Source organism: Pelobates fuscus, chromosome 8 (assembly GCF_036172605.1).
Source record: "Pelobates fuscus isolate aPelFus1 chromosome 8, aPelFus1.pri, whole genome shotgun sequence".
Classification (NCBI taxonomy): domain Eukaryota; kingdom Metazoa; phylum Chordata; class Amphibia; order Anura; family Pelobatidae; genus Pelobates; species Pelobates fuscus.
In genome coordinates, this window is record NC_086324.1 from 139754103 (window position 1) to 139780876 (window position 26774).

Here is a 26774-nt window from a genome sequence, read left to right on the forward strand (position 1 = left end):
CGTTTCGAGGCGAGGCCGGAAGTGACGCGCTCCCAGCAGCTTCCTGTATGCTGAGGCGTTTATGGTTGGGCGCTGGGTGGTGGCCGCCGCACTGATTTATCTCCCGAGCCGTGCTGGTGCAGCGGGAGCCGCTCTGTCCGCCTGAGGCCGCCGCTCACACCGCCTCCACCCCCCCTGGGACACTGCGCTCGCAGCCCCCGCTCTCTCAGGCTCTCCTCGGCTTTCCCGCCCGGGACACCGGCCGCTTCGACGCCAACCATGCAGGCCATCAAATGTGTGGTGGTTGGGGACGGGTAAGGCGCACTGTTTCATTAATATCCCCCCCGAGGCTCCATTACTGACTGTAACCCGCCGAAACGTAGACATTCCCTGCCAGCTGCTGCAGGACTACAACTCACATCATGCATTGCTAGACCAGGCTGGCAAAGCATCATGGGAGCTGTAATCCCACAATCTGGGGGGTCCTTTCCTCCCCACCTCCTCTGGGTGCTGCTCCCCCCCCCCTTGGAGCTCTGATAATTGGGGTCCAGCAGCCCCCTCCCCCAGATTATCCCACCCATCCTCTTCCATGGTGGGAGTCAGGGCCTGGCCCCAGCCTTGGTTCTCCCTGTAGCCCCCCAGATTATCCCACCCATCCTCTCCCATGGTGGTAGTCAGGGCCTGGCACCAGCCTTGGTTCTCCCTGTAGCCCCCCAGATTATCCCACCCATCCTCTCCCATGGTGGGAGTCAAAGCCTGGCACCAGCCTTGGTTCTCCCTGTATCCCCCCAGATTGTTTTTTTTTTTTTGGGGGGGGGGGGGGGCACGGAGGAGGTTGATGGTGGGGTGTGAGGTTTTATTTGGGGAATGATGTATCCCTGTGGCCTGGAATCTGGGCAGTAACCTGCAGTGAGAGCAGATTCCAGCAGGGATTGGGTGGGGAAGCAGGATTGATTTGACCCACATTTTCAGTAATACAGGGGTGTGTATAGTACTGGGAGAGTGAAGAAAAAGAAAAATACATAGCTCACAGTTGTTTATCCATGGAGAGGAAATTAGACTTTCTGGATGTATTCAGAGGCTTTATGCAGTGTGTGGGGTCATTGGTTTATTCACTAAACTGGAGATTATGGGGTATTTACTAAAATGTGAATATTTGGAACCTTGAAGTGTGTTTCTAGTTATAGGTCAAAATAGCCAAACTGAAAAAGTTTAATGATTTTGTTTTTCATACTAAACTGTTTTGGCCTTGGATTTTAAAATTCACTTTGAATACTGGATAGAGCACACTGAAAAACTCTCTTTATGAAATTGTAACAGCTCAAAACAGACATAATCTGGTCAGGTACACTTGGGAATGTCATACCTTCACATTAAAGCTTGTAACTGTCAATTACTCTGTGTAAATTAGGAATGTCCAACCATAGGCCCTCCAGCTCATGGTGGACCACATTTTCAGCTGGTGGGAGTGGCCTGGGTGAGAATCATGGTAAATGTAATCCATCAATGCTTAGTGTGAAACCATTAGTCTCGTCATGTGCCTGGACTAATTATGTGACACCTGTGAATGTGTAAATATACATAATTACAACATTTAGCATTAAACGTGAAGTTGCTGTTTTTGTTATGACAGTTGGTTTTTCTTTATGCATTTCAAAACGTTCCTTTGGATTATATCTTGACTATTTCTCCTCTGCGTGTTCTAACATACATGTTCTTTATACTAGAATATGTTAAGTAAACCTGCATAATTTATCCAATGATCAACCTATTGTGTAAGTGTTACAGTTTATGTGGGTGGATGTGGACACTATATTTGGCAGAGTTTAATGTCACTTGTTCCAGTGAAAACTCCCTTAGAGCAGAATCTTTATCACTTATCCAGGCAGTTTATGTGGAAAATGACAGTTCACACCTCCAGGGCATCTTTTCTCTGTGGCACTCTAGGCCACACTTAACAATTTAAATCCCGTTTGCTGCACATGTTGTAATTCCACATGGTTTTATTTATTTTTTTAAGGAGCCTGTAGGCAAGTGAAAGGACAGGTTGCTTGTATTGAATTGTTACACTTCTCTTACGATGACAATGCAAAGTTAATTTGCATTGGTTGGTTGAGGCGCGCTCTTCTGTGCAGAATTGTAATTTGAGCGATTTGTTGGCATTTTAAACAAAACATTTGGTTGTGCCAATGTAAAGTATACACTATGTTACACATTTACAGCTCAATATGTTATCTTAGGTTTGTGGCTTATGTTAACTCTGTGTACTCTGGGCTTTCGAGGCAGTGTCTTGCATTAAGCTGTTGGAGATTTGGTACTAGGTTGTGTATCTGTGCACAATATATCTAGAGGCATTTCAAGCTTCTAGCAAACCGTGATGAAAGCCATGTTGAATTCTTGGTGATGAGAAGACATCCTGCAGCCCTCAATTACTATTACTACTATTCTAGGTAATCCTGTTATATTTGGGGTTTGCACCTTTTGGTTTAAGAGGTTCACTGCACAATACAAAAAACGCTTAAATCCTTCATGAAAACGGCACCCAGTGCTTTTTTGCAGCTTTAAATCTTATAAGTGCAATAACCTGTTATAACAAATTACTTTTGTGATTGTAAGCTCTTTATAGCAGGGCCATTTCACCTCTAAAATATTCCCTTTCTGTAACTGCAAAGCTTGCCGGATATGTTGGCACTAGATAAATGATAAAGTACAAGATTGAGCAGAGGATGGGAGTGTGCATGCGAAGCGCACCATAACCACTGTAGCTCATGTAGTGGTATTTGTTTGCATCTAGTAAGGATAGGTGTAATTGTTACTGTTTACACTTTTAAGAATAATTCTATTGTGTGTAATGTTCCAAACTTTCAGTGTTGTCCATTTTCTGCAATTCTTGAAACGAACAGTGGTCATCTACATTTACAAGAAATTTACTTTTATTTGGCGGTTATCTATATCATATATAGACAATTCATGGAGACTGTTGGCAAATCCTAGGTCCTAATTTTAAGAGCACTAGATCATTCCTTTCACTAAGCAGCAGAAAGTCAATGTCCAGGAAGATAAATTGTAACAACAATATGCTGAACTAACTTTAAAAAAATATCGACACAAGGTACCGACGCGTTTCACAATGTTACATGACGGAGGAAGAAAAACACTTGATGGCAGACCCCTTTAAGTGCTGTGTACACCCTAATATTCACGGACACTGGCTGGGAATTTTAATTACTTTAAGAACTACCTGAATTGAAAACATGCAGCTGGTGTATAATGGAGTCTTATTTCCGGTAATTCTGCTGGGTCTGGGCAACGCAGACGTATTAATGAGGGAGCCCTCCCCGCGAAGGACGCCCACAGCTTGGTGGAGTTTCTATCTAGTTCAGGTGAAGTACATGAGTCAGTGAAAGATTAATGAATGGTTGTGCATGGATACAGGACGAAGTCCTCTTGCAGTTCTTGTAGGTGGTTTGCACGTCAGGCTGATTGCGGCTCCCTTCGATGGACATTTCCACCAAAAATAGTAACATTACAATAATTGCCTCCAAATCAAGGAGCTGAATCACATTTCTCCAGTCTGGTGACAGCAGGCTTGGTTAGAAAAGCACATTTTAGCTCTCCCTCTGTGAACGTGCAATCTTCCAGGTGACACTCTGATCAAACACAAAGAACTGAGTGATTGGCACACACGAGGACGTTACTGGAAAACGCCATTCCAGACACAGGAACTGGGAAATATAACTGGGACTAGATCATTCCTGCCTAACAAGTTTTCATGTTGCAATCAGTGCAGTTTTGCAGGATACACAACATAGAAAACAGATACTTTACTGCACTTATACAATATTGGACAGAACTATAACACGTTTTATTTCTTTGAGTAATTTTCTTAGAACATTGGTTGAATCACTACTGTAATTACAGTTTTCTCATTGCAGTTTGATGTATTATGTCATATCCAGGATTCTCCTCCACCTTCCTGTTCATGTCCTGTAAGACACACCCCAAAAGGCCTAGTCAAAAAAATGGACATTCTTGCATTTCATAATGATTTTTGGTGGTAAATAAAGTGCCTCTGACTCATGCAAACCGTGCATTAAAATCCGATTGCCTATCATTCGTGAAAACTGTTCATTTCACATGAATCTCATTTGTTATTCCCTCTCCTTATCACAATTATTCAGCCGTTACTCTGAATGCAATCAGTGTTTGCTGCATGATTTGCTTTGATTGTCCTATAGCTGCTTATTCTGACTTTTGTTGCCAAGGATTTTAGCTGGCAAGCATCATTCCGGCTCTGGGAGCAGTTTGTTGTCTACAATAAATGCTGTTTTATTCACGTATAACGCACTTTTATATTGCTGTTTTGTATGGGAGCGTTGACAATCAATTGTGGTGTTTTTCCAGCCAAAGATTCAGTGTATTTCAAAATTACACTGTTAATGGAAACTTGCATGTATGCAACACAGTGTTCTATTGTTTGCACTGCTATCAACACATTTGTACACATAAGTTACCAAATGATAATGGTGAATGAGTCAACTTTATATGCAGTTTGGCTTGACAGCCGGTAGTACAGTATAGATCTGCTAACATCACTATTTCCTTATGTGAGTAGACATGCTAGTTTATGTATTGATACCAACACACATTCACATTTTTTTTACTTTTATTTAAGGCTACCCAGCTAATGACGGCTATTTGTGTTGCTAGCTTTTATTAGCATTGGCAAATGTCTGTCTACAAATTGGCTCCAGCTGGTTGGGGAAATTTGGTTGGACTGAATTTGAGGACCGACGGCTACCAGTTCTTTTTAAACATGCTTTTGGTTATGTAGTTCACCTATTCATGTGCAACCAGACAAGATGAAATCCAGTCTACACTATCTGTAACTAATATGCAGTATTGGTAAATGGTAGGGATGCACCAAAATTTTCAGCTTAAAAATCTGCTGAAAATTACACCCTCCTACCTCAATGTTCTCTCTGCCTTGCTCTATGCCAATACTCCACCCCAAACCTCTCTGAGTCCATGTTCCCTTGTCTGTGCCATCTTCCTAGTCCCCTTGTTTCCTGGATCTTGCTCTCTGGCCCTGAGCCTCACTCAAACCTGATCTTGGATTCCCTGAGACCCAGTGGCCGTAATTCTGCCTAAAGTACCTGGCTGTCCATGTCTCTCTTCTCTGACAGTCTTTCCTTCTTCCTTGGCTTATCGATCCTACGATCGACTTCCTGCTCGCCTTCACAGTGAGACAGTCACAAATCCAGGAAGGCCTAGACCCGACCCCCCCCCCCCCCTTTTTTGCTGCTTGCAATGGACCGTTCCACCTGTCCAACCTATAGCTGGAAGGTTGCACTCCGGATCTGACCAATCAGCGGGCGTGAGGGGGATGGTGATTCATGACAGGAAGAAACTGGAGAAAAAGAACATGAGTGGTGGGCGGGGGTAGTGTGACATTATAGAAGGTGGGTTTGGTATATAGTTAGCCATATACCAAACCCACCTTCTGTATTAATTGCATGTGGCATAAAGGGTAATCCACATTAGTATTTAGAGGTGCTATACACAGATTTCACCACAAATTCCTTTTATGTAACACACACTCTTCCAAGAGGAGATTTTTGTTCTAGTGTGACATTATAATCCACTAATAGGTGGCTGACTTCCGGTTTCCGTGGCAATGGAAGGTTCATTCCCCGCATTCCCTTACTTAAATCACTGCCCTATACACTCTTAAAGGGACAGACTGAAATTTCAGGTCTATTGTTTTGCCTCATCTGTAATTTTAAAGGGGCTTATTCATTAAACACATAATTGTAGTGTATTTAAAACCAAATTGTAATATTTAATTTGAACAGGATAGATTTCCAACTCCACTCTAGTCACATCTTCGCTAATTTAGCAAATCTGGTTTTCAGTTTATTTCAGGCTGCCATTTAGTGAATGATCTCCAAGAGAGACAAAATGGTTTATATTTGGTGCACTAAATTATTTTATTAAAGGGAAAGTATGCTCCATAACCACTACAGGTATGTGTTCAAAAGGCACTGTCCATTACTAATTGTCTGACAGGTTGCCTGCGGTTGATGCCCAGGGACTCCGGGCTTCCTTACCACTGCAGCGTGCTGTATTGATTATGGTGCCTAGAGTCTCTCCTAAAGCAAAACACTCTACCATAACAACTACATAACGCTGTAATGGTTATGCTGCTAGATCAGTCCTGATGCCAACCCATTGTAATCAGGGAAACTTTTTTTCTTTGTCTTCTGACTCCTAACCACCGACTATGGGTCTTGGCTAAGATCTAGATTTTGTTTGGGGGTGGGGGTTTATGAGGGACAATTGGAGACTTTTTCCTCCTGGTATGGGTTTGCCACGTTCCCCAATTAAAAGTGTAAACATTCAATTTCAATATGTGCAGTTATAGGAAAAAAATATTTTAATATCATTTAGGGGGAAAAAAGTCAGTTTCAGTTTTCAGCCAAGGGCATCCTGAATTTTCCTTTCGGTGCATCCCTAGTAAATGGTATTGGTAACAATAGGATCTTGTTGTCCAGATTGTCCTGGATTATTTTTACTAATATGGAGTGGGGAACATTTGGACACTAGTTAACAATACTGAAGGACTTGTACAGCTTAATTTTTACAATTTTATCGAATTATTCTTTTTCATTGCTCATGTATTGGTAATTATATATAGCAAAGCATCTCAAATTTCACCCCCCCCCCCCCCCACATTTTGTACTAAATTTCCCAAGAATCTCTGGCAATATATGGCAGTCAAATAATTTTTGTAGTTATAATACTGCTACATTGGGGGTGCAGTGTTTGGGTTCCAGATTCTGCACCTTTTGTGTGTAATTGGAGGAGAGAAAAGAAGGCATTTAAAAATAAGTACCGTATATACTCGAGTATAAGCAGAGTTTTTCAGCCCATTTTTTGGGCTGAAAAACCCCAACTCGGCTTATACTCGAGTCAGAGTCTGTATTATGGCAATTTCCATTGCCATAATACAGACTGGGGGAGAGGGGTGCTGGCAGAGCTGTACTTACCTGTCCTGCAGCTCCTGTCAGCTCTCTCCTCCTCCGCGCCGTCCGTTCAGCACCTCGGTCAGCTCCCAGTGTAAGTCTCGCGAGAGCCGCGGCTCTCGCGAGACTTACACTGGGAGCTGACAGAGGGAGCTGCACGGACGGCGCGGAGGAGGAGAGAGCTGACAGGAGCTGCAGGAAAGGTAAGTACAGCTCTGACAGCCCCCCTCTCCCCCCCACTGAACTGCCAATGACACTGGACCACCAGGGAAGGAGAGCCCCCCTCCCTGCCATATATCAAGCAGGGAGGGGGGACGAAAAAAATATATATAAATAAAATAAGAACTAAAATAATAAAAAAAAATTAATAATAAAAAAAAGGGGTATAAGAAGGACCACTATGGGAGGGGGGGGGGGGGTATAAGGACCACTATGGGAGGGAGGGGGTGGGTTAAGGACCGCTATGGGAGGGGGGGGGGTATAAGGACCGCTATGGGAGGGGGGGGGTATAAGGACCGCTATGGGAGGGAGGGGGGGTATAAGGACCACTATGGGAGGGAGGGGGGGGATAAGGACCACTATGGGAGGGAGGGGGGGTATAAGGACCACTATGGGAGGGAGGGGGGTATAAGGACCACTATGGGAGGGAGGGGGGTATAAGGACCACTATGGGAGGGAGGGGGGTATAAGGACCACTATGGGAGGGAGGGGGGTATAAGGACCACTATGGGAGGGAGGGGGGTATAAGGACCACTATGGGAGGGAGGGGGGTATAAGGACCACTATGGGAGGGGGTGGGATAAGGACCACTATGGGAGGGAGGGGGTGGGATAAGGACCACTATGGGAGGGAGGGGGTGGGATAAGGACCACTATGGGAGGGAGGGGGTGGGATAAGGACCACTATGGGAGGGAGGGGAGGTATAAGGACCATTATGGGAGGGAGGGGGGGGGGTATATGGACCACTATGGGAGGGATGGGGGGGATAAGGAACACTATGGGAGGGAGAAGGGGGATAAGGACCACTATGAGAAGGAGGGGGTGGGATAAGGACCACTATGGGAGGGGAGGGGGAAGTAAGGACCACTAGGGGAGGGGAGGGTAAGGACCACTAGGGGAGGGGTGAGTCAGGACCACTGGGGGGGGGAGTGAAGGAACACGGGGGTGGGGAGGTAAGGACCACTGAGGGAGGAGGAGGGGAAGTCAGGACATATGGGGGGGGAGGGGGCGGCAAAAAAATTTTCGCCTACGGCGGCAAATATCCTTGCACCGGCCCTGCACACACTGCATTCATGCACACACACACTGCATTCATGCACACACACGCTGCACTCATACACACACGCTGCACTCATACACACACACATACGCACACACTGCATTCATTATACACACACTGTAAATAAATATTCAATTAATATATTTTTTTTAGGATCTAATTTTATTTAGAAATTTACCAGTAGCTGCTGCATTTCCCACCCTAGTCTTATACTCGAGTCAATAAGTTTTCCCAGTTTTTTGGGATAAAATTAGGGGCCTCGGCTTATATTCGGGTCGGCTTATACTCGAGTATATACGGTATCTTTTATTTTTAAAAACATGTTCTGATGTAAAGCCAGCATGCCATTGTTGAAAGTAGATTTAACCAAACTTTTATTCCCAAATCCACAAGTAGCCTGCACTTGTTGTTAATGACAAACTTTTTGTGTACTCTACTGATGTTTGCCAAGAACTAATGATGTAGGTTTTTCTTCTGTGGTGTTGTGTAGACACAAAGCCAAGAATTAAACTATGATTATATGCTGATATGTGGCACATCTGTTTCATGAGTCAGCTAGCGCCACTTAATGTCTTTCATAGCCTTGTGTAATGCTTTCCATTTTGATCTATCGGATACAAGAAAATGAGGAATGCTTGTTGGAAATCATAGGAGGCTTTATAGCTTTGTCGAAAGTTGACTTTTTTTTAACTTGATCTTCTCTTTCCAGGTTTCTTAACCTTTGGTGATGTAAAGTACAGTGTCTTTAATTAATGCCATGTAAAGGTAAAATGTATAATACACGAACTATTTCGTGAGACAATTGTAACTTCCACAATAGCAATATGCTGAATGAGGGGGCCAAGGCATTAGCTCCTGGTGGGCCCTCTGGGTCAAACCACTAAAATGGTTTAGCACAGAACTAGGGACCAATGACAAGGACATGCTGGCACCATAACTGCTACAGCAGGATGTAGTAGTTATTGAGCCCTGATGTCTTTCCAGGGTAAACTAGTAAAAAGGTGGTCATATAGTTGGAAGGCATGCTCTAACTTTCTATGGTAATATTGTGTACCTACACCACTGACGAGATTTTAGGTGGCATATGCAAAGCAAGTCCCAACCACTGATACATTCCTGTATCTTGGTAACCTTGGTTTTTAACCTTCCTTTGGCATCCATTATCTTTTCTTGCTGTTATGTGTAAGTTACATAGCACTCTTGACATATTTTTTTCTTGTAATGCACAGCACTATGTGCTGTAATTTGCCACTTTATAAAGTGTTACTTTTTACTTTTACTTTTTTGTATATCTGGATTTATGGCAAGTGGGCCAATTAGATGTCATGTATGACTAGAATATCAGACTCTGTAATTTTATACTATACAGCCATTTTATTCTATACGCATTCCTATTCTATTGTTACTACTTTTTCCTCTCTGGTTAAATACAAGTAAAGATAAGGTTTAGTCTTCAGAATGTGGTTTCTTACAAGGGCTCTCTTACTTGGAGGGTGGGGTTCAAAACTACAATGAAGTGCCTGTTGCTTCTCTGCATAAGATGTCACCATGTGCTGTATCTTAGTGCAATGCATAATTGTCTTATTCTTACTCAGTATCTTTTGGAAAACTAATTTGCAAAGACTGAGATATAGCAGATGACAGTTGTAAAGGGGTTTAGAAATTGGGTGATCAATCTTTTGTTGCGCTTTAAGGACCAGTTAAGGCACTATAACAACTTAATCTAAGTAGAGTTATGGTGCCAGAAGATCCCTGGCACTGGCTCACCATTAGGGGTTAAACCATTAAACCTCCCTTTTTATGAAAATGCCCCTTCATTAGCTTACAGCTGTGATTGGCTTGGTGTCAGCTGACTGCAGTGAGCAAATCAGCAGCTCCCTTGTCTGATGCTACTCAAGCCTTCTTATTTTAGGATTGCAGAAAGCTGATGGACAGGGCAGAGCGATCTGGCACTGGAGCGCAGACCTTGGGGCTCAATCGTTTATGAATTGTTTAACCTCTAAAGATAAGCCAGTGTTGGGGACCTCCTGGCACCATGCAAGAGTTAATATGCCTAAACTGGCTTTTTAATTGTGATCACCAAATCTGAAGATCACATGTCATGACAAACATGACCTGCTTTCACTTTACAGAAAAAATAAATTAAATGGGAAGGTGTGTTCTCTTATATATTTGATATATATATATATATATATTTTTTTTTTTTTTGACCAAGCATGTGAGTTGTAGTTAAACTGCTAGGATCAACTTTTTGGGCACGCTTGGCATATAGGATAGCTCGTTAAAGTTTAACCTGAGATTGAAACACCTGGAGCATGAAAAATACTTTGCATGACTTAATAACTAGCCTAGCATGCAGCGACACAAAGAAGGTGCTTGTACTAGTTTGTAAAGAATGCACTGTGAATGTCCCTGGCTTGCATAACACTGGTCACCTTCATTAGGTGAAAGCCATCTCACCAGGAAGGTAAATATTATTTATAGGGAATTTACCCATGACGTCCTACTTGGATACGGAAAAAACATTTTTAAACCTTGTCATGGGCACCTATCAGTGTTACTCTTGCTGTTTATTTTATTTATTTTTTATTTTATCATTTTCAAAATGTGTATATATAATTTTTATTTTGCTAGTTTTTTCACATACTGTCTGTAACAAATCATAATGCAGCCAATAAACAAATCTACATAGTCAAAATCTAGAGTATATGAAATCTTGAGCAGTTGATCCATCCCAATTCCCAAGGCACACCAATGGGTCAGGTTTTGTTTGTTTCCTCTTGGGTACAGAATAAATACTGTAATTTTTGGTGTTCCTCCAGGACTGCTGGGAATTATTGCACTTGAGAGAGAATTCCTATTCATGGAGGCAGGAAGTTACACCACAAATATCAGTTCGATCCTCCTTTTTGCCTTTTGAGAGGAGATGGGAATAAGCATCACAGTAAGTCCCTTTCAGGGCACATACTGCGGTAAGCCACTAATATGACCTGACATGTTTTTGGTCTGAAAGCTGGATCTGTTAAAATAAAAGACCATGTGACGTGTGTTCTGTATATACAGATAAAATATAATCTATGTATCGGTCTCTTGTCTATAAGGGTCATGATTTGTGTTAAAATTGCATAGCTACTAAGGATGGACAGATATTGCTTTTGTAGGTCTGATACGGTAATATGTGGCTTTTCACACCGGTAACCTGTATCGATATCATGTACACTTACAGGTTTGGAAAAAAACACAATTTCTACACAAATCTGCCATTAACTGATAAACTTTTTTTTTTTTTTTTTTTTAAGTGGCAAATGCACAAAATATGCATGCCAGTCAATTCTTTCTGTGGGATAAAAGGTGTTTATATTTTAAATATATACATTTTGTTAACATTATTAATTTATTTTATTTCCCCCTCAATGCCTTTTTAACTGTGGCCAGGGAGGGGAACATTACGCGCCCTGGTGGTCCAGTGGCTTTGTGAAGCCTACCAGTTAGTTTTATGCTGAATTGAGGGCTCCTGGGACCCAGCGCACGTTCTCCTCTCTTTCTGGCAGGTCCTTAACCCCTTAAGGACACATGACATGTGTGACATGTCATGATTCCCTTTTATTCCAGAAGTTTGGTCCTTAAGGGGTTAAAGGGACACACCAGGCACCCAGACCACTTCTGCCCATTGGAGTGGTCTGGGTGCCAACTCCCACTACTCTTAACCCTGCAAGTGTAATTATTGCAGTTTTTTTTATAAACCACAATAATTACCTTGCAGGGTTAACTCCACCTCTAGTGGCTGTCTACTTGACAGCCACTAGAGGGAACTTCCTGGATTATAGCACATATTATCTGTGCTAGAGAGTCGCTGGACGTCCTCACGCTGTGTGAGGACCTCCAGCGTCGCTCAAATCCACATAGGAAAGCATTGAAAACGGTTTTCAATTCTTTCCTATGTGGAGACCTAATGCGCATGCGCGGCATTGCCGCGCATGCGCATTCGGTCTCCTCGGCCGGTGGGCGGGATCAGTCTCGCCGACGGAGTAAGGAGGAGCGGCGTGGAGGAGGAGACAGTGACGAGGGACATCGTCGCTTCCTCAGGTAAGTGACTGAAGGGGTTTTTACCCCTTCAGTAACTGGGGATGGGGGGGTGGGAGGGAGAGGAAACCTCCAGTGCCAGGAAAACTGATTGTTTTCCTGGCACTGGAGATTCCTTTTAAACTCTTGTTGAAGATGGCGTGCGCTGGGCCTCAGTTATTGGCAATATCGGTATCATTATAGACCAATACTGATATTGCTGAATGTCTGCCTGACTGATCTTCGCTCGATCCCTAATAACTGTGTATTATCTCTCATGCCAGAAATCTGCAATTTAGGCAGTAAGTAGTTTGCTTGTGAGTCAGATTCCAGATTGTGCATGGAGTAGTCGGAGGTAGGAATACAATGGAGTGCTGTTATAGCAACAGGAAGCACCCTAACAACGTGTGATCATTTTCAGGAAGAAAAGATCCATGTTGTGTTTTTGCATACACTAAAATTATTATGATCGTAAAATGTTCTCATATAGTAAATGCTTACATAACGTGTCAAATTGGAAAGGAGGGGGAAAAAGCAATGTACAGTACCGTTTGAGTAAATGTCACAGTAAGTTAGTTATACACAGATAAGATTTCTTGTCTTGGCAAGCACAGCCCAGGTTATGCAAATGCTGTTTAATCCTTAACTAAGAAAATTGCCTGTGTAAGCTTTAAAACTGCATTGTCACTTCTGAGTATTTCAGGAAAGTATATAATATTTATGAAGTGGTCATTGTGATTGCATGGGGATTTCATTAAATTTCCTTCAAAATCAGTATCTCATAAGATAAATTAGTGGCTACTTTGCCAACACAGCCAATGTTGACAGCTTAGCTTGTGCAATCCACTTCTGTCTAGTAAAAGCAGCCTTTGCTAGAAAGTCTTTTATTGCACAGTTAGTTCTATGTAGACTTTTTTGCCGTGGTCAACAAAAAGAAAACATGCCTTGCAGCCAAAGCCCCAACTCTCAGCTAGGAGTGTCAGAACATGTACATGTCACTGCTCCGCATTGCATCCAATTTCTTGAACTGCAAGTGTACGCTTTGCTAACGCTTTGGTTTGGGTTGCAGCAATGAGATGGTAACATGGAACAGATCAGACAGCTGGGTGACTGCAGTGAACTTTTTGCTGCTAAGGCCTGACAACCAGGAAGTATAAACGTTTAATAACGATGTCTCTACTTCTACTCCTATCTATGTTCCTGGTTCAATGCACCAAGTCCCATTTCTAGCTGACTTTGTCTTATGAGCCCTATGTTTGCGAGTACTTCATGTCAAGGTTTCAGGTCCCAGTAATCTGTATTTACTTGATTCTGATGAGGCTTTGCAGTTAGAGGAGAGGATGAGATGTGAGTCGATGTCATGCAGGAGAGCTAGGGGAGATTCTTGAAGCCATCTCTGTCACTTGCAAACAGCTAGCTTTTGGGGAATGGTCACTACAGTATTACCCCTATTTATCAGTGTGTATTCACCTGTTGGGTTTTTAGGAATTCTAGGCATCAGGCTGGATGGAATCCAACCAAGTAAGAAATCGCCTAGTAAAGTAATTATGTAATTAATTGTCCAGGACTTGTTATTCAGATGAGGAAGACAGCGTCCCTGCCATCTTCTTTTACAAGGAATCCCTTTTTCTAATCTGGATGTACTTGTTTAACCCCTTACGGATACGTGACATGTCATGATTCCCTTTTATTCCAGAAGTTTGGTCCTCAAGGGGTTAAGGTTTTTGTTTTTGCTACATTTAAATCTAAACAAAAACCTTCAATTTAATCCAGAGCACTTATCTCAGTGGATGTCTGCATGGTGGCTGCTTTAAAAAAAGTGTTGGTAGAATACTGATTATTTTATCCTACTAAATGTGATCTCTGTAAATGGAATTTAAAGAGACCGTTCTGGGCAGCATGTTTTCTTCATGAAATGCATCGACCCTCTCGGATTCCCATTTTGAATGGTAATTGCCTGATTATACATTTTGCAGTCTTCCTCTGCATTTCATCTAGAGGCTTGTTCCAATGTCTTTAGCCAGCAGTCACAGCCATTGTCTGAGCGAAGTGTGATTTACTGCAGTTTATAAACGTCGCGTTTCCGCTGGGGAAAATAAATCTTATTCTCTGTGTGTGTTTTAACAATGTAAAAAGTTCAGAAATTATCTAAAAATACAGCAGTTTTTGACCATGATGGTCAATTTGACGTATTCTTTATAAACAGGAACAGTTTACCCTTATACTAAAAATATACAAAATAAAGCAAATGTGTATAGGATAGTAGTTTTTAAACTGTGGGTTTAACCCCTTAAGGACCAAACTTCTGGAATAAAATGGAATAATGACATGTCACACATGTCATGTGTCCTTAAGGGGTTAAAGGATCACTATAGGGGCAGGAACACAAACATGTAATCCGGACCCTATAGTGTTAAAACCACCCTTTTGGGCCCCTTGTGCCTCCATAAATATAGCAAAATCTTACTGTATTCAAGCCTGAAGCTGTAACTCTGCATGCTGTTTGACTCAGAAAAACAAGCAGTCTGCTGACATCATCAGAAGTGGTAGCCTGATCCAATCACAGTGCTTCCCCATAGGATTGGCTGAGACTGACAAGGAGGCAGATCAGGGGCAGAGCCAGCATGATTCAAACACAGCCCTGGCCAATAAGCATCTCCTCATAGAGATGAATTGAATCAATGAATCTCTATGAGGAAAGTTCAGTGTCTGCATGCAGAGTGAGGAGACACTGAATGTGTGGATGCATTTTAGGCAGCCATGACCCAGGAAGGATCTCTAACAGCCATCTAAGGAGTGGCCAGTGAAGTTATCACTAGGATGTAATGTAAACACTGCATTTTCTCTGAAAAGACAGTGTTTACAGCAAAAAGCCTGAAGGTAATGATTCTACTCACCAGAACAAATTCAATAAGCTGTAGTTGTGCTGGTGACTATAGTGTCCCTTTAATCTGTAATCAGCAAGCCTTGTAAACAGTACTGTTGTATGTATTTTTGCTATGTCTGTACACTCTGTTTTTTAAAATGGACAGTGAATATTTGGAGCAATTGTGTAGAACATTGTGTATAAAGTTTAATTGTTCCTTTTCTTGTTGTCACGTTGGTTTAGTGGTGTTTGAAACCGTTGTGGCTTGGTTTTTATATAAAACTATAGCAAGTCTATATATTTCATGTCTTTTGTGCATTGTCTTGATGCAGCATATGCCTTTTCTGTTACAAAACAGGGAAGAGAGTTTTTCTTATTGTTCAACCCGGTTCTAGTTACTTTTATACTTAAAGGGACATTCCACTACCCCCAAAAATAAGACAAATCAATGTTTTGTTGATACACCCCCAATGTAAACAATCATGCATTTAATGATACACATTTTTTTTTCTTAATTTGGAGATATAGCTTGAAAACTGCTTGCAAATGCTTTAGATCTCTTGTCTGAAGCCTTTGCAAGCCCTTCCTTTCTAACCCTGCCCAGACTCAAGCAACCTAAAGTTCTTTAGGGGTCTTAACTGTCCCTTTAATACAGAGAGAGAGAGAATCAATAAAACATTAAGGGTGAAAAAATAAAACCTATTTAGTATTCTTGATCAGAGCTGGAAATGTTCAGTAAGCCATACATATCTATATATCTATCTCTCATGTTTTATCATTGATGCAAAAAATATAAAATGCAGCATTTAGGGGGTGGGGCCTGACTGCTGAAACGAGCGGACGTGTCTCCCCGGGGCTCCCGCACCAAACGACCAAACAAAGCTGGAAAACCACCTATTTAATTATAGAAGGGACGAACACTGCCCCTGACATGGCACTCAGAACCGGGACCTACCCAGAGACACCACTCGTGCAGCACACCCGGACAGAATCTCCGTATCGGCCCCTGCGGCCTACTCGCGAGGGGGGGGGGCGGCTGCTCCCCTGCGTCTGATGGCCGCAACACGCCCAAGCATGCACCCCCTCCCCCCCCCATGGACCGGTGGGGGTCATCCCGGTCTCTGCCGACCCGCGGCATGAAGCAGTCATTCTTGGCGGCTCCAACTCGACCAAGCATCACGGGCGGCAGCAGAAGCAAGATGGCGGACGAGCCCATGCGACCTGAACCATAATTCCACAAGCTACTGGTGTGCAGCTCACCTCAATGGAGCACTATACTGTGCACCTAGACAAGATATTCCAGCGCTGGTGGGACAGCCTGGAACAACGCAGTAAGATGAAACACCCTACCTCTGAGGAACAGACGGATAGGCGAGGGATGTCGGGAGAGAGGGGGGCCGTGCACAGGCACACCACATGGAACCGCAACCGACTCCCATACCGGCAGCCATCCTAGGCCGAAGGCCAAGCGGAGACTCACTCCAAGGCACCGACCACAACGCCGGAAGCCCGACCGCCACGGGCGGCGGCAGAACACCCGGGTTTTCCAGGACGCCCACAATGGGGTAGACCCGGCCTCAAAGAGTCACCGAGTCTGTGGCATACAGGTGCTGGCCTTCCCAACGACCTGGGGCTGGAGGGCGGCCTCCCAACACATCCCTCTCGCACTACCCCTGGGGATACTGCAAATACAAGCTACCATACCACCCCGCAGAGGTATCTGATGAAAATGGATAGACTGACCCGTGAGACCAGCTCGCAGACACTCCCGGCTGTGAGCTGCACCCAGCAGGGAACACCTTCGGGACTGCCCGTGCTGCACTCCACATACCCGAATGCATCTTTAACTGGTTGCCGTCAGACGGTGCCATGATGAACTGGCGGTCTTTAAAGCATGTTCCGTAAGCCACTGTAGCCTGGCCTGTTATGTTTATAATGTATTGACCTTGTATGTTTCACCCAATGTAGCACAGAGAAGGGAGACTTTCTTGTTTCTGTGAGCCACAGATGCCTGTTAGCAAAGAAACCAGATGACACAGTTCCCTATGTCGGCTTTATGTACCTATGCCTAATTGTTAGGATACACATAGAGTGAGGCCTGGCCGCAGACTAGAACAAGCTCGACCATCAGCCAGCCACATCCCCTGAGACCCCTGTAACACACACGTAGACCTCAAGGCAGCAACATAACTGTGCACTAAATACTAGTTGACCTTGTACTAACATAAGCATGAAAGGAAACCTGTAGTCTAGTCTCCACTGCTTAGTCTCCATACCAGGCTACAGATATAACCAAGTTTTGTTTTGTTATTACTATGCAGTTACGTATATGCCATTAACCTATCTACTAAATACATAAAAAAGTACTAAGCAAAACAGTTCAGCATGTTTAAGTTTTAATAACCCATAAAAATGAGGCGCTGGTATCTAGGAAATGTTATTTACAGCTGTGATTTCCCTAACATGTATCTAAAATTGCACATTTCCCTTTTCTTTTTTCTGTATCCCAACTCAATTGCCTCAATAAAAGAAAGATTGACCGCTTGTACTGTGCTTCAAAGTTATTAAAATATAGGAATATATGTATATTCCTATATTTTAATAACTTTGCCTGCATTCAGCAAGGTGTGTGTCTATATGTATATGGATTACTGAACATTTCCAGCTCTGATCAAGAATACTAAAGAATAGTTTTTTTTTCCCACCCTCAATGTTTTATTGATTTATTTATATATATATATACACACACCCCTTGCTGAAGGCAGGCAAAGTTATTAAAATATAGGAATATACATATATTCCTGTATTTTAATAACTTTGAAGCACCTTACAAGCAGTTTAGTGTATTGTAGATGGAATTTCTATTTTAAATGCTGCATTTTATATTTTTTGCATTACTGATAAAACAGGAGTATAATTTAGTTTTTATAATGTAAGTATTCCTACAATATCCTTTATCATGGCCCTTTAAATTGTGAGAGACCAGTAAGTAGGGAGACAGGCCTATGTGTGAAGTAGAAGGAAATTGATAGTTTTGTGGAGAGTCTAGGTATACGTTGAAGTTTGAGCCAAACAAGTTGACATTAAATTGACTAGTTTCCAGGGAAAACCTAGGCAGCATCCAGATATTGGAGCTGGATTATTAGATGGTATAGACGGCCACCTGTGTCTCTCTGGCAGGGGCCTGGAAATTATCAATCATCTTCTGGAACAGGGCCAAGCAGGGAAATACATAATTTGGACAAAGGTATTGGGACACACCTCTTATTGAATTCAGGTGTATAAAATAAAGCCCCTAGCCGTGCATTCTGCATTTATAAACATTTGTGAAAAACTTGGGGATTTCTGAAGAACTCAGTAAATTCAAGCTTAGTACTGTGATAGGAGGCCCTTTTGCAATAAGTCAGTTCTTGAAATATGATCCCTGCTAGATATTTCACGGTCAGCTGTAAGTGGTATTATTGGAAAATGGAAGCACTTGGGATCAGCAGCACCTCTTCCACAAAGTGGAAGACCACATGCTGAGGCGCATGGTGCATAAGTCACCATCGCACTGCTGATTCCATAGCTGAAAAGTTCCAAATTTCAACAGAAACAATCCAAAATCTTGTGGAAAGCCTTCCCTGAAGAGCGGTAGCTGGTATAGCTGCAAACTACATGTCATAAGTCCTTGTTTGTGTAATGGTCAGATGTCCTGATACTTTTATCCATACAGTGTAAATAGATCTCCCTGCTAGGCCCTGTTCAAAAATGCTGGTGCTTTGGGGGCAGATCGAGCATTCCTAATAAGGGTTCTAGTCGGGGGCTCTGCCCCTTTATCTGTGCACCAGAATGGGCCCTTGTTAGTTTGCCAGGTCACCTGTGATCGGAGCTGGGAGGAAGTGATTGCACTTCCTTTCGGCACACGAGCGACGCAGGGAGAGAGTGGGTAGAATGGATGCCCACAGCCCACTCCTATATCATTAAAAACATAGCCAGCCCTAACAGACTACATACTGCAACTAAGCAGTAAGGGAACAGGAGCATTCCCAAAATATGGTTTCACTTATCTGTGTGTATGTTAGTATGTATTTCCACTCCGATTAGAGGCAGTGCACTAGAAGACATTTAAAACTTAAGTTCATCCTTGTACTCAAATTTACAAAAAGAAAATCACAACAACCACTATGCCCACGTTCTCTGCCTGCCTTCAGCAAGGTATGTAGGACTTGCGTTGTTGTGTATATGTGTGTGTATCAACACTGATACACGCTACACACACGATGAATGAAATGACAAAGGGGAATCTGTGTAAATAGCTTGCTGACCATTATTGCTTATAACCTTTTCTCTATTCTTTATTTTTTAGGGCTGTAGGTAAAACATGCTTGCTGATCAGTTACACTACAAATGCATTCCCTGGCGAGTACATCCCAACTGTGTAAGTATCTGCTCCTTGTATGCCAAAATGTATCTGATGTATGTTTTCCATATACTTTGAATGCAATATTTGGGCAAATATTAACTTAAAAATGTTTTGAAGGTCAAAAGACTGTTTTTAAGTGTACCTGTCATGGTACACACAAATTTACTTCGTTTATTAGTACATTACATTACATTTCTACGTAGAATACTAGTAAAATTTGCAGAAAATGTATTGTTTGGGATCATGCCAAATTAGCCCTTGTTTGAATAAAGGTGGTTTAAGGCAAGATGGCTGTCTTTAAGTGCCATACTATTAACTACTAATGTTAAGTATATTATTTAAATGCATAGACACTCTCGGTAAGGCACATCCAGTCAATAAATAATTAAATAAAAAAATGGTATCTTGTCACACAATTATCTCTACAATCTCTATCTAGAAGTCAGAGTATAGTTTATATATAGTTGTGTTTTTTGTTTTTTTACATCAGGGATCATTATTTTATATAGAGGTCGGACAATATTATTTTCCCAGATCCAATGCAAAACCGATTATTGGTTGCTTTTTGGACTGTAAAACAGTGCAGTGCTTTTTTTAAGCAACACAGTTTCTATACAAATCTGGCACTTACTGTGAATGGGTTAACAGCCTTCACACTCCTATCACTCTCAGCCAGCCCAGTACATTACAGTAGACTATTCATGGTCTCCCCTCCCTGCCTTCAGCTGAGCTCTGCATGCAGGGACTCACAGGGATGGGTGTACGCCCTTGTAGCTGGCGACTCGTTTCCTGGTGTGGAAGACCGCGTGCTGTGACTTGCTGAAGTATGTTATCAGTAAATTAAAAGACTGACACCGGAACTCATCTAAACATTAAAGGGGAAGGCGCTGATGCTAAAGTCTTGTCAGACCATCCTAAGTTCATTAGAGAATAAGTGTTTAGAGCACGTGGTTGCTTTCCTATCCAGTTTTCTGTATGTCTATATATATGTCTACATATCCATTTAAGATGTGCTGTGAAGGTGTATATTCAGTAACTTACTCTGCCTTGTTGAGGTGTTTAACTTTTTCTGCTTGAACACCATGGTAAGTATTTTGTTACTCTGCTGTCACATATTAATGGGAATGACCTGTTTGATAACTATGCCTTTGTAAGTCTTATAGGCTGCTCTGACGTCTGCTACATGTTTGAAGTATGCATTTCCACTCTAGTTCATGGTGCAGTTTAATACAATGGTACTCTTTCTTATCATTTAGGTTCGACAACTATTCTGCAAATGTTATGGTGGATGGAAAACCTGTTAACTTGGGCTTGTGGGATACAGCTGGACAGGAGGATTATGACAGACTACGTCCTTTATCTTACCCACAAACGGTAAATACCAGAATACTTAAATGTACTTTGATAATGTGCATACATGAAGATGTTTACACCTAGGGAAATGTTCTTACATTTGGAATTCAGTGTGTTTAAGTTGTTTTTTTGTTTTTTTTCATACCTAATTAAACACTAGTTTGATTAGGTATCTAGTGGCTTGAAATTTGTTGGACTTCAGTTTGACTTCAGTAACATGTTGAAAATGTTTGACTTCATTAAGAAGAAATTCTGTCTGTTGTATACTATAGCGGTTTTGTACACTCCACACCTATTCCTACAATTGGCACATTTCTATTCATCCAACCTTTAGTATATGCTGCTATGACTTTTCCAATACAATGAAATATTGTAATTGCTATTTTTCCAGCTACATTTATCCCAGATATCCCACTGAGATGTAGTTAAAGGAACACTATAGCATTGACAGGCTATTGCGCATGTGCAGCAAAATGCTGGGCTGTGACAATCTATATCTCCTCGTAGATGCAGAGCGTGGAGACTCTTGATGTAGGTGCTGCATACTGTACAGCACTGACATGGGAAGCAACTCTAGTGGCCGTCTGAGTGACTGCCACTAGAAGTGTTACTAAGCAGCTTTGTAATTCACATTAAAAAGCATGCTTGGGCAGGCTACAGACACCAGAACAACTACATTAACCAGTAGTGGTTTTGGTGACTCTAGTGTCCCTTTAACACAGGATGAGAACAGCATACATTTTCCTTTTATTCTAAGAATAGGACAGTAAGCAGAATTATGTGAATTAATCTATGTACGTATATTCCTCCCCAATCCCTCTGACTTATACTGCATATTGGTGCATACATGTCCCACAGTTCTGTGCAGTTCTTCACCAGCCGAACTGGTTATCTTTAGATTTGGTTTGTCCTACTCTAATTTCCTATTGCTCTTTTTGGAGAATGTATGTAAAAAAATATATAAAATGTAATCACTTTCAGTGGTTTCTGTTGACATATTAATTTTGAAAAAAAGGAGATAAGCAACAGTGTGGCTTTAAAATCTGCATTTGAACCTGAATATTTCTTGTTAGGCCTTAAGCCCGAGCCCCCAATCCGCACATGTTTCGGTGAGTTAATTCCCTGTTGCTGAGCAGCACACATTCTCTGTAAAAGCAAGCCACCTTCTGCTGGTGTGGGCTATAATTGGCAGAGCTTCTTACCCCTTGCATGCAGAGCACAATTAATGCTTTCAATGTTTTTGATTAAAAATGTACGATGAATGGGAGAAATATTAGGAAACAGTTTGATTCTTTGTCCTTGTGTTAATCTGTTCTTCACATCTTGATTTTCTCAATCCTTCAGTCCCTCGTCTTTTCATTAGCCATGGTAATGGCTGTTGCTATGATTCTTGTTTTTTGTCATTCCTTTTACCCTTTAGTCATTGCCATAGATATATATAGGGGTTGGTGTACAGCAATTTCTCAGCCTGTGCTATGTGCATCCACTGGATATTTATAATCAGGCCAGAGAAAATGCATTTGTTAAATGACAGAATTGAAAGATTTTATATGGGAAAATCGTTTAGTAAATGAGATCAGGGCTATCCAGCATTTTAACTGGTGGGGCCCCTTATTAAAAATTGTAACATGTCCTTGTGTAATCATTGATACAATGTATCAGAGTATAGCTCCATTAATACAAATGCTTTTAAAAAAACAAATACAGGGCTGTCTAAATGATCAGTTTAATAATTTAATTTGTTTTCATTTAATGTAAAATGTTGAGTGGAAAGTTAAAAAAAAAAACTAACTTTTTTTTATTTTCAGGATGTATTCCTAATTTGCTTTTCACTCGTCAGCCCGGCTTCGTTTGAAAATGTCCGTGCCAAGGTAAACTCACAGGGTGCTTTAAATACGATTGTGCAGATGTTTATATGCAGTGTGCTGGGTGGTTCTCTGGGGTGAGAAGTTCATGGGGCACGCTAAGCTTAATGTAAACTTTGCAAGTGACTCGTGTTTATTAGACTGATGACTCTGAGACTGTTGGCTTTGGATCTTTAATAGGGATTGCCATTGGTTAGGGTGTTGCATGAGTACATGTAAAAACTGTACATTTTGATGTATTTAACTTTTTTAAATATTAAGTGACAATAGGAATGTAGTTTCAGATTGTTATCCTTGCCTTTTAAAAATGGCATTTAAAACCGCTGTGGTATTTAATGACATCATATTAAATTTCCCAGCATTCTTAACTCCTCCCAATTTGCTGTAAGAGGATCCTGAAGATAGGCAGAAAATTGTGGTTAGGGACACATGGAACCCATAAAAACAGGAAATATTAGTGTAAACTATCAGTATCGATAACCGTTAAGCTTTTTAGGTTTTATTTCTGAATTTTGTGAGCTCTATTGCCAAGTCTAAATTTTGGTAAAATATATTGTGCTTTCCATTCATAGTGAACTTTTTTCCTCCTCTTTGTGTAGTGGTATCCAGAGGTGAGACACCATTGCCCTAACACACCCATCATTCTCGTGGGCACCAAACTTGATCTGAGAGACGACAAAGACACTATTGAGAAACTGAAAGAGAAGAAGCTTACGCCCATCACCTACCCTCAGGGCCTTGCCATGGCAAAAGAGATTGGTATGAAAGCTTCTGTACTGTTTTTTTTTTTTTTTTTTTTTTTTTTTTTAATATAACACACAGCAACCTAGAATGCTCTGTCTTCCATGTGGAAATATGCTTACACTTTAAAAAAAAAAAAAAATTAAAGCTACAGAGGATTTCTCAAATTAAATAGTATTTTAGAGCAAAAACCAACACATGTAACTAGTGTAGAACGTGTGCGCGCACTACTCCTTTATTGCTTTGATCCGTGCAGTGTTTCCTGTATGTCTCTGTTAAACTACCCACTCCTTCTATCTCAGCCACCCTTAATTTATTCTTCCTAGGTACCTTTTTTTTTTTTTTTTTTTTTTGAGTGCTCCCTCGTTTCCCCTCTCTGATACTTGCGTGGCTTTTTTTTTTTTTTTAGCATGACAGCCCAGTTAATAAAAAAAGGGAAAATAACACTTATGTGCTATTGGTACTATAGCAAATTAGTTTTATAGAGAAGCTGAGACAAAAGTCAATATTGTATAGTTTGTACAAAAAGGACAAATTGATTAGAAAAATTATATTTTCAGAACTTGTACTGTATTATCTTTAGAGACCAGCATGTGGCATGCACCCATGTGAAGCCCTCCTATTTTATTTATTTCTTTCACCCTCACCCAGGAGTTTAAAGTATTCCCACAAATCCTTGCTATGCATGAATGCTTGGGATATTTTAGCTTAATTCACAAAAATATGTGAAAAAAATACAATATAAGAAAGTAGAAACCCCCACCGTTGCCATTTGGGTTGTACCTTTAAAAAAAAAAAAAAACATTAGCTTTAATACTTAGGGGGGGGGGGGGGGGGGTAGAGATTACAAATAAGCTTATGATTTTACATGACATGAGCTGCCCCGATAATTGGATATCTTTATTTTTTTGTGATAGTTGTTCTTCAGTATTGAATCCCAAGCAGAGTTTGTCTAGTCCTGCCCTGAACTCCCCACTCTCCTTCCATTGAATTAAGCCATCAAAGAACAGCGGACAAGAGCGCTGCCATTGTGAACGTGCTCTTTTTGGTGTCAGAGTACAATGTAGAACCCGTGCAGTGTAAATACCCATCAAGTTGGAAACTGCACTTCTAAATATAATGTAGTGGTGTGATGAAAATGATGCCTTTAAATTAAAATTCCAGTTGTTTATACTTGTTGATAATAGTAAATAGTTTTAGTACAATTTGTTTTGTTTTTTTAAAATTTCTGGTCGTGCTGAGCATCTGTAGCCACATCCCTGGTCTCTATTACGTAACTTCCTGCAGTGGTGGACATTGGCCTTTGATCTCCAAGTACTCAGCTGACGCTCAGCCAGCACTCATTTTGAATGGTTTAGAATATATTTTGACAATCTCTCCTTCCCACAGGTGCAGTGAAGTACTTGGAATGTTCTGCACTTACACAGAGAGGTCTGAAGACTGTGTTTGATGAGGCCATTCGAGCAGTCCTCTGTCCACCACCAGTCAAGAAGAAGAGGAGAAAGTGCCGTATTTTGTAGATGTTACGCCAGTCACCCTGAGCTTGCAAGCTCACATGGGATTATTGAGACTCAAAATGCCAACACCCAGCCCTATTTGTAATAATTCATTTTTTTTTTGTCTATACAATCTGTCATTCTTATGGTTTTCTTCACCCTCTAAAAATGAACATATTTTATTTCCCTTTTCTTCCAAACTCCATTAAAATACCAACCTGAATAACAGATCAGTCCTATTTAGCCTTAGTTTTCCAGAAACTGTTTCCACTTGCGTAAACTAATCAAACGTTGCCAAAACAGCCACTGAACCCGGTTAAATATTTCTGTTCTTCAAGCGTTAAGCCATTAACCTTTGGGGTGTCGGAGGTGTAAGGCAAGGTGTTGCCTCTAACCCCCTACAACATGCAAAGAATTTTAAAAATATATATATTAAAGACATGTCTTTTTACTCCAGTTACCAGTTACTTGTTTTTGTTTTGTTTAAACGAAATAAATATGTACTTAAATATGAAACTGGTGAATATGGCCACAGTAGGCAGGGTTCTTACCGCGTATATTAAAACACTTTATTAACCTTAAATCCTTGTATTGCATTGTAAAATCTAAACGGTTATTTAGGAATGTTAGATCACTTGTGTATCTTTTTACTGCTTGGGTTGAAATAAAGTTAATTGGTTAAAGGGTACTTATCTGTTCCTTTGGGGGGAGGGGGAGAATAATAACTGTATTAAGACAGAAGTGCAAACGATTTCAGATTTCTAGTGGTGTGGCAGAGAGCAGCAGTATTTAAATGTGACACTACCGCTTCCGCTTTGGAAACAAACTAAACATCACATGTGCTCTGAGTGTTGTAGGAAAGGTTGCTATGAGTAAGTACTTAATTTCTTTTAATTTTTTTTTTATGTTTAATAGGGCATTTTATTTTGGTTACCTCATTACTGGAGAGGTGCCCAGAATGGCATGGGTTAGTTTGATCTAGCTATCGTGTGCACACTGACAGATTGATTCCAGGGGTTGTAGTCAGAGCAGGTTGATAATTCAGCATTATGGACTCCATTTGTGTGCCTTTCTGGCAAGGAACAAAAGTGGGTTCTTACGGTTAATAATGGTCATTCCCACAGATTTTAAGATGTACAAGATATCCACGTTGGCTTGCTCGTAGACTTCTAAATCATGTATTTTAATATCTGCTATTGTAACTAGCGTTTTGTAATATCTGAAAGTTAAACCTAATACTGTTTTCATGTTTCCTTTGCTTAAAGGGTGCAATCGATGGCCTTTCTTTAACACGGTGTAAAAATCATGTGGCACAGTTATTCAATTGTAGTTTTTGTTTTTCCCATGTATATGCTTTTGTCATTCTTCTAAAGCATATCATAGTGATAGAATGGTTACACAAAACAGTAATGATTATTAATTTTAATTATTCCTCCAGTTTTGTGAACTTTTTCTTGCTTTCATGAGTTCTGTTATCTTGGTTCTGTGACGTCTTAATTATAGAGCAAGTGTTAACAATCTGCTAGTGTTTAGGGGTGTGCATCAAACATTACAAACTGAACCTTTCTACAACTCGAACAAAATTTAAAGAGCATTTACGAATGTTTAACAATTGTGAACAGTGTTTTTACATTGATCTTTTGCTAATGCAAGTTAGTGTTTTACATGCATGTTTGAATTAATAAATCCTTAAACCACAAAAA

At 41.1% G+C, this 26774-nt stretch overlaps 1 protein-coding gene across 1 annotated transcript; it reads left to right on the plus strand.

The window, feature by feature from the left end:
- Positions 1-26774, plus strand: RAC1 (Rac family small GTPase 1). The gene is made up of 6 exons (XM_063430358.1): positions 1-293; positions 19560-19631; positions 20873-20990; positions 22778-22840; positions 23434-23593; positions 24965-26774. The coding sequence occupies exons 1-6, from the start codon at positions 259-261 to the stop codon at positions 25093-25095; spliced, it is 579 nt and encodes a 192-aa protein (XP_063286428.1). The 5' UTR covers positions 1-258; the 3' UTR covers positions 25096-26774.

What these genes read in the sequence shown, in the direction of transcription:
- RAC1 (XM_063430358.1), top strand. Translation starts at nt 259, where the DNA reads ATGCAGGCCATCAAATGTGTGGTGGTTGGGGACGG. An exon ending in CTTTATCTTACCCACAAACG is followed by an intron (nt 20,991 to 22,777) that starts GTAAATACCAGA and finishes TTTTATTTTCAG; the next exon opens with GATGTATTCCTAATTTGCTT. An exon ending in TGCCATGGCAAAAGAGATTG is followed by an intron (nt 23,594 to 24,964) that starts GTATGAAAGCTT and finishes TCCTTCCCACAG; the next exon opens with GTGCAGTGAAGTACTTGGAA.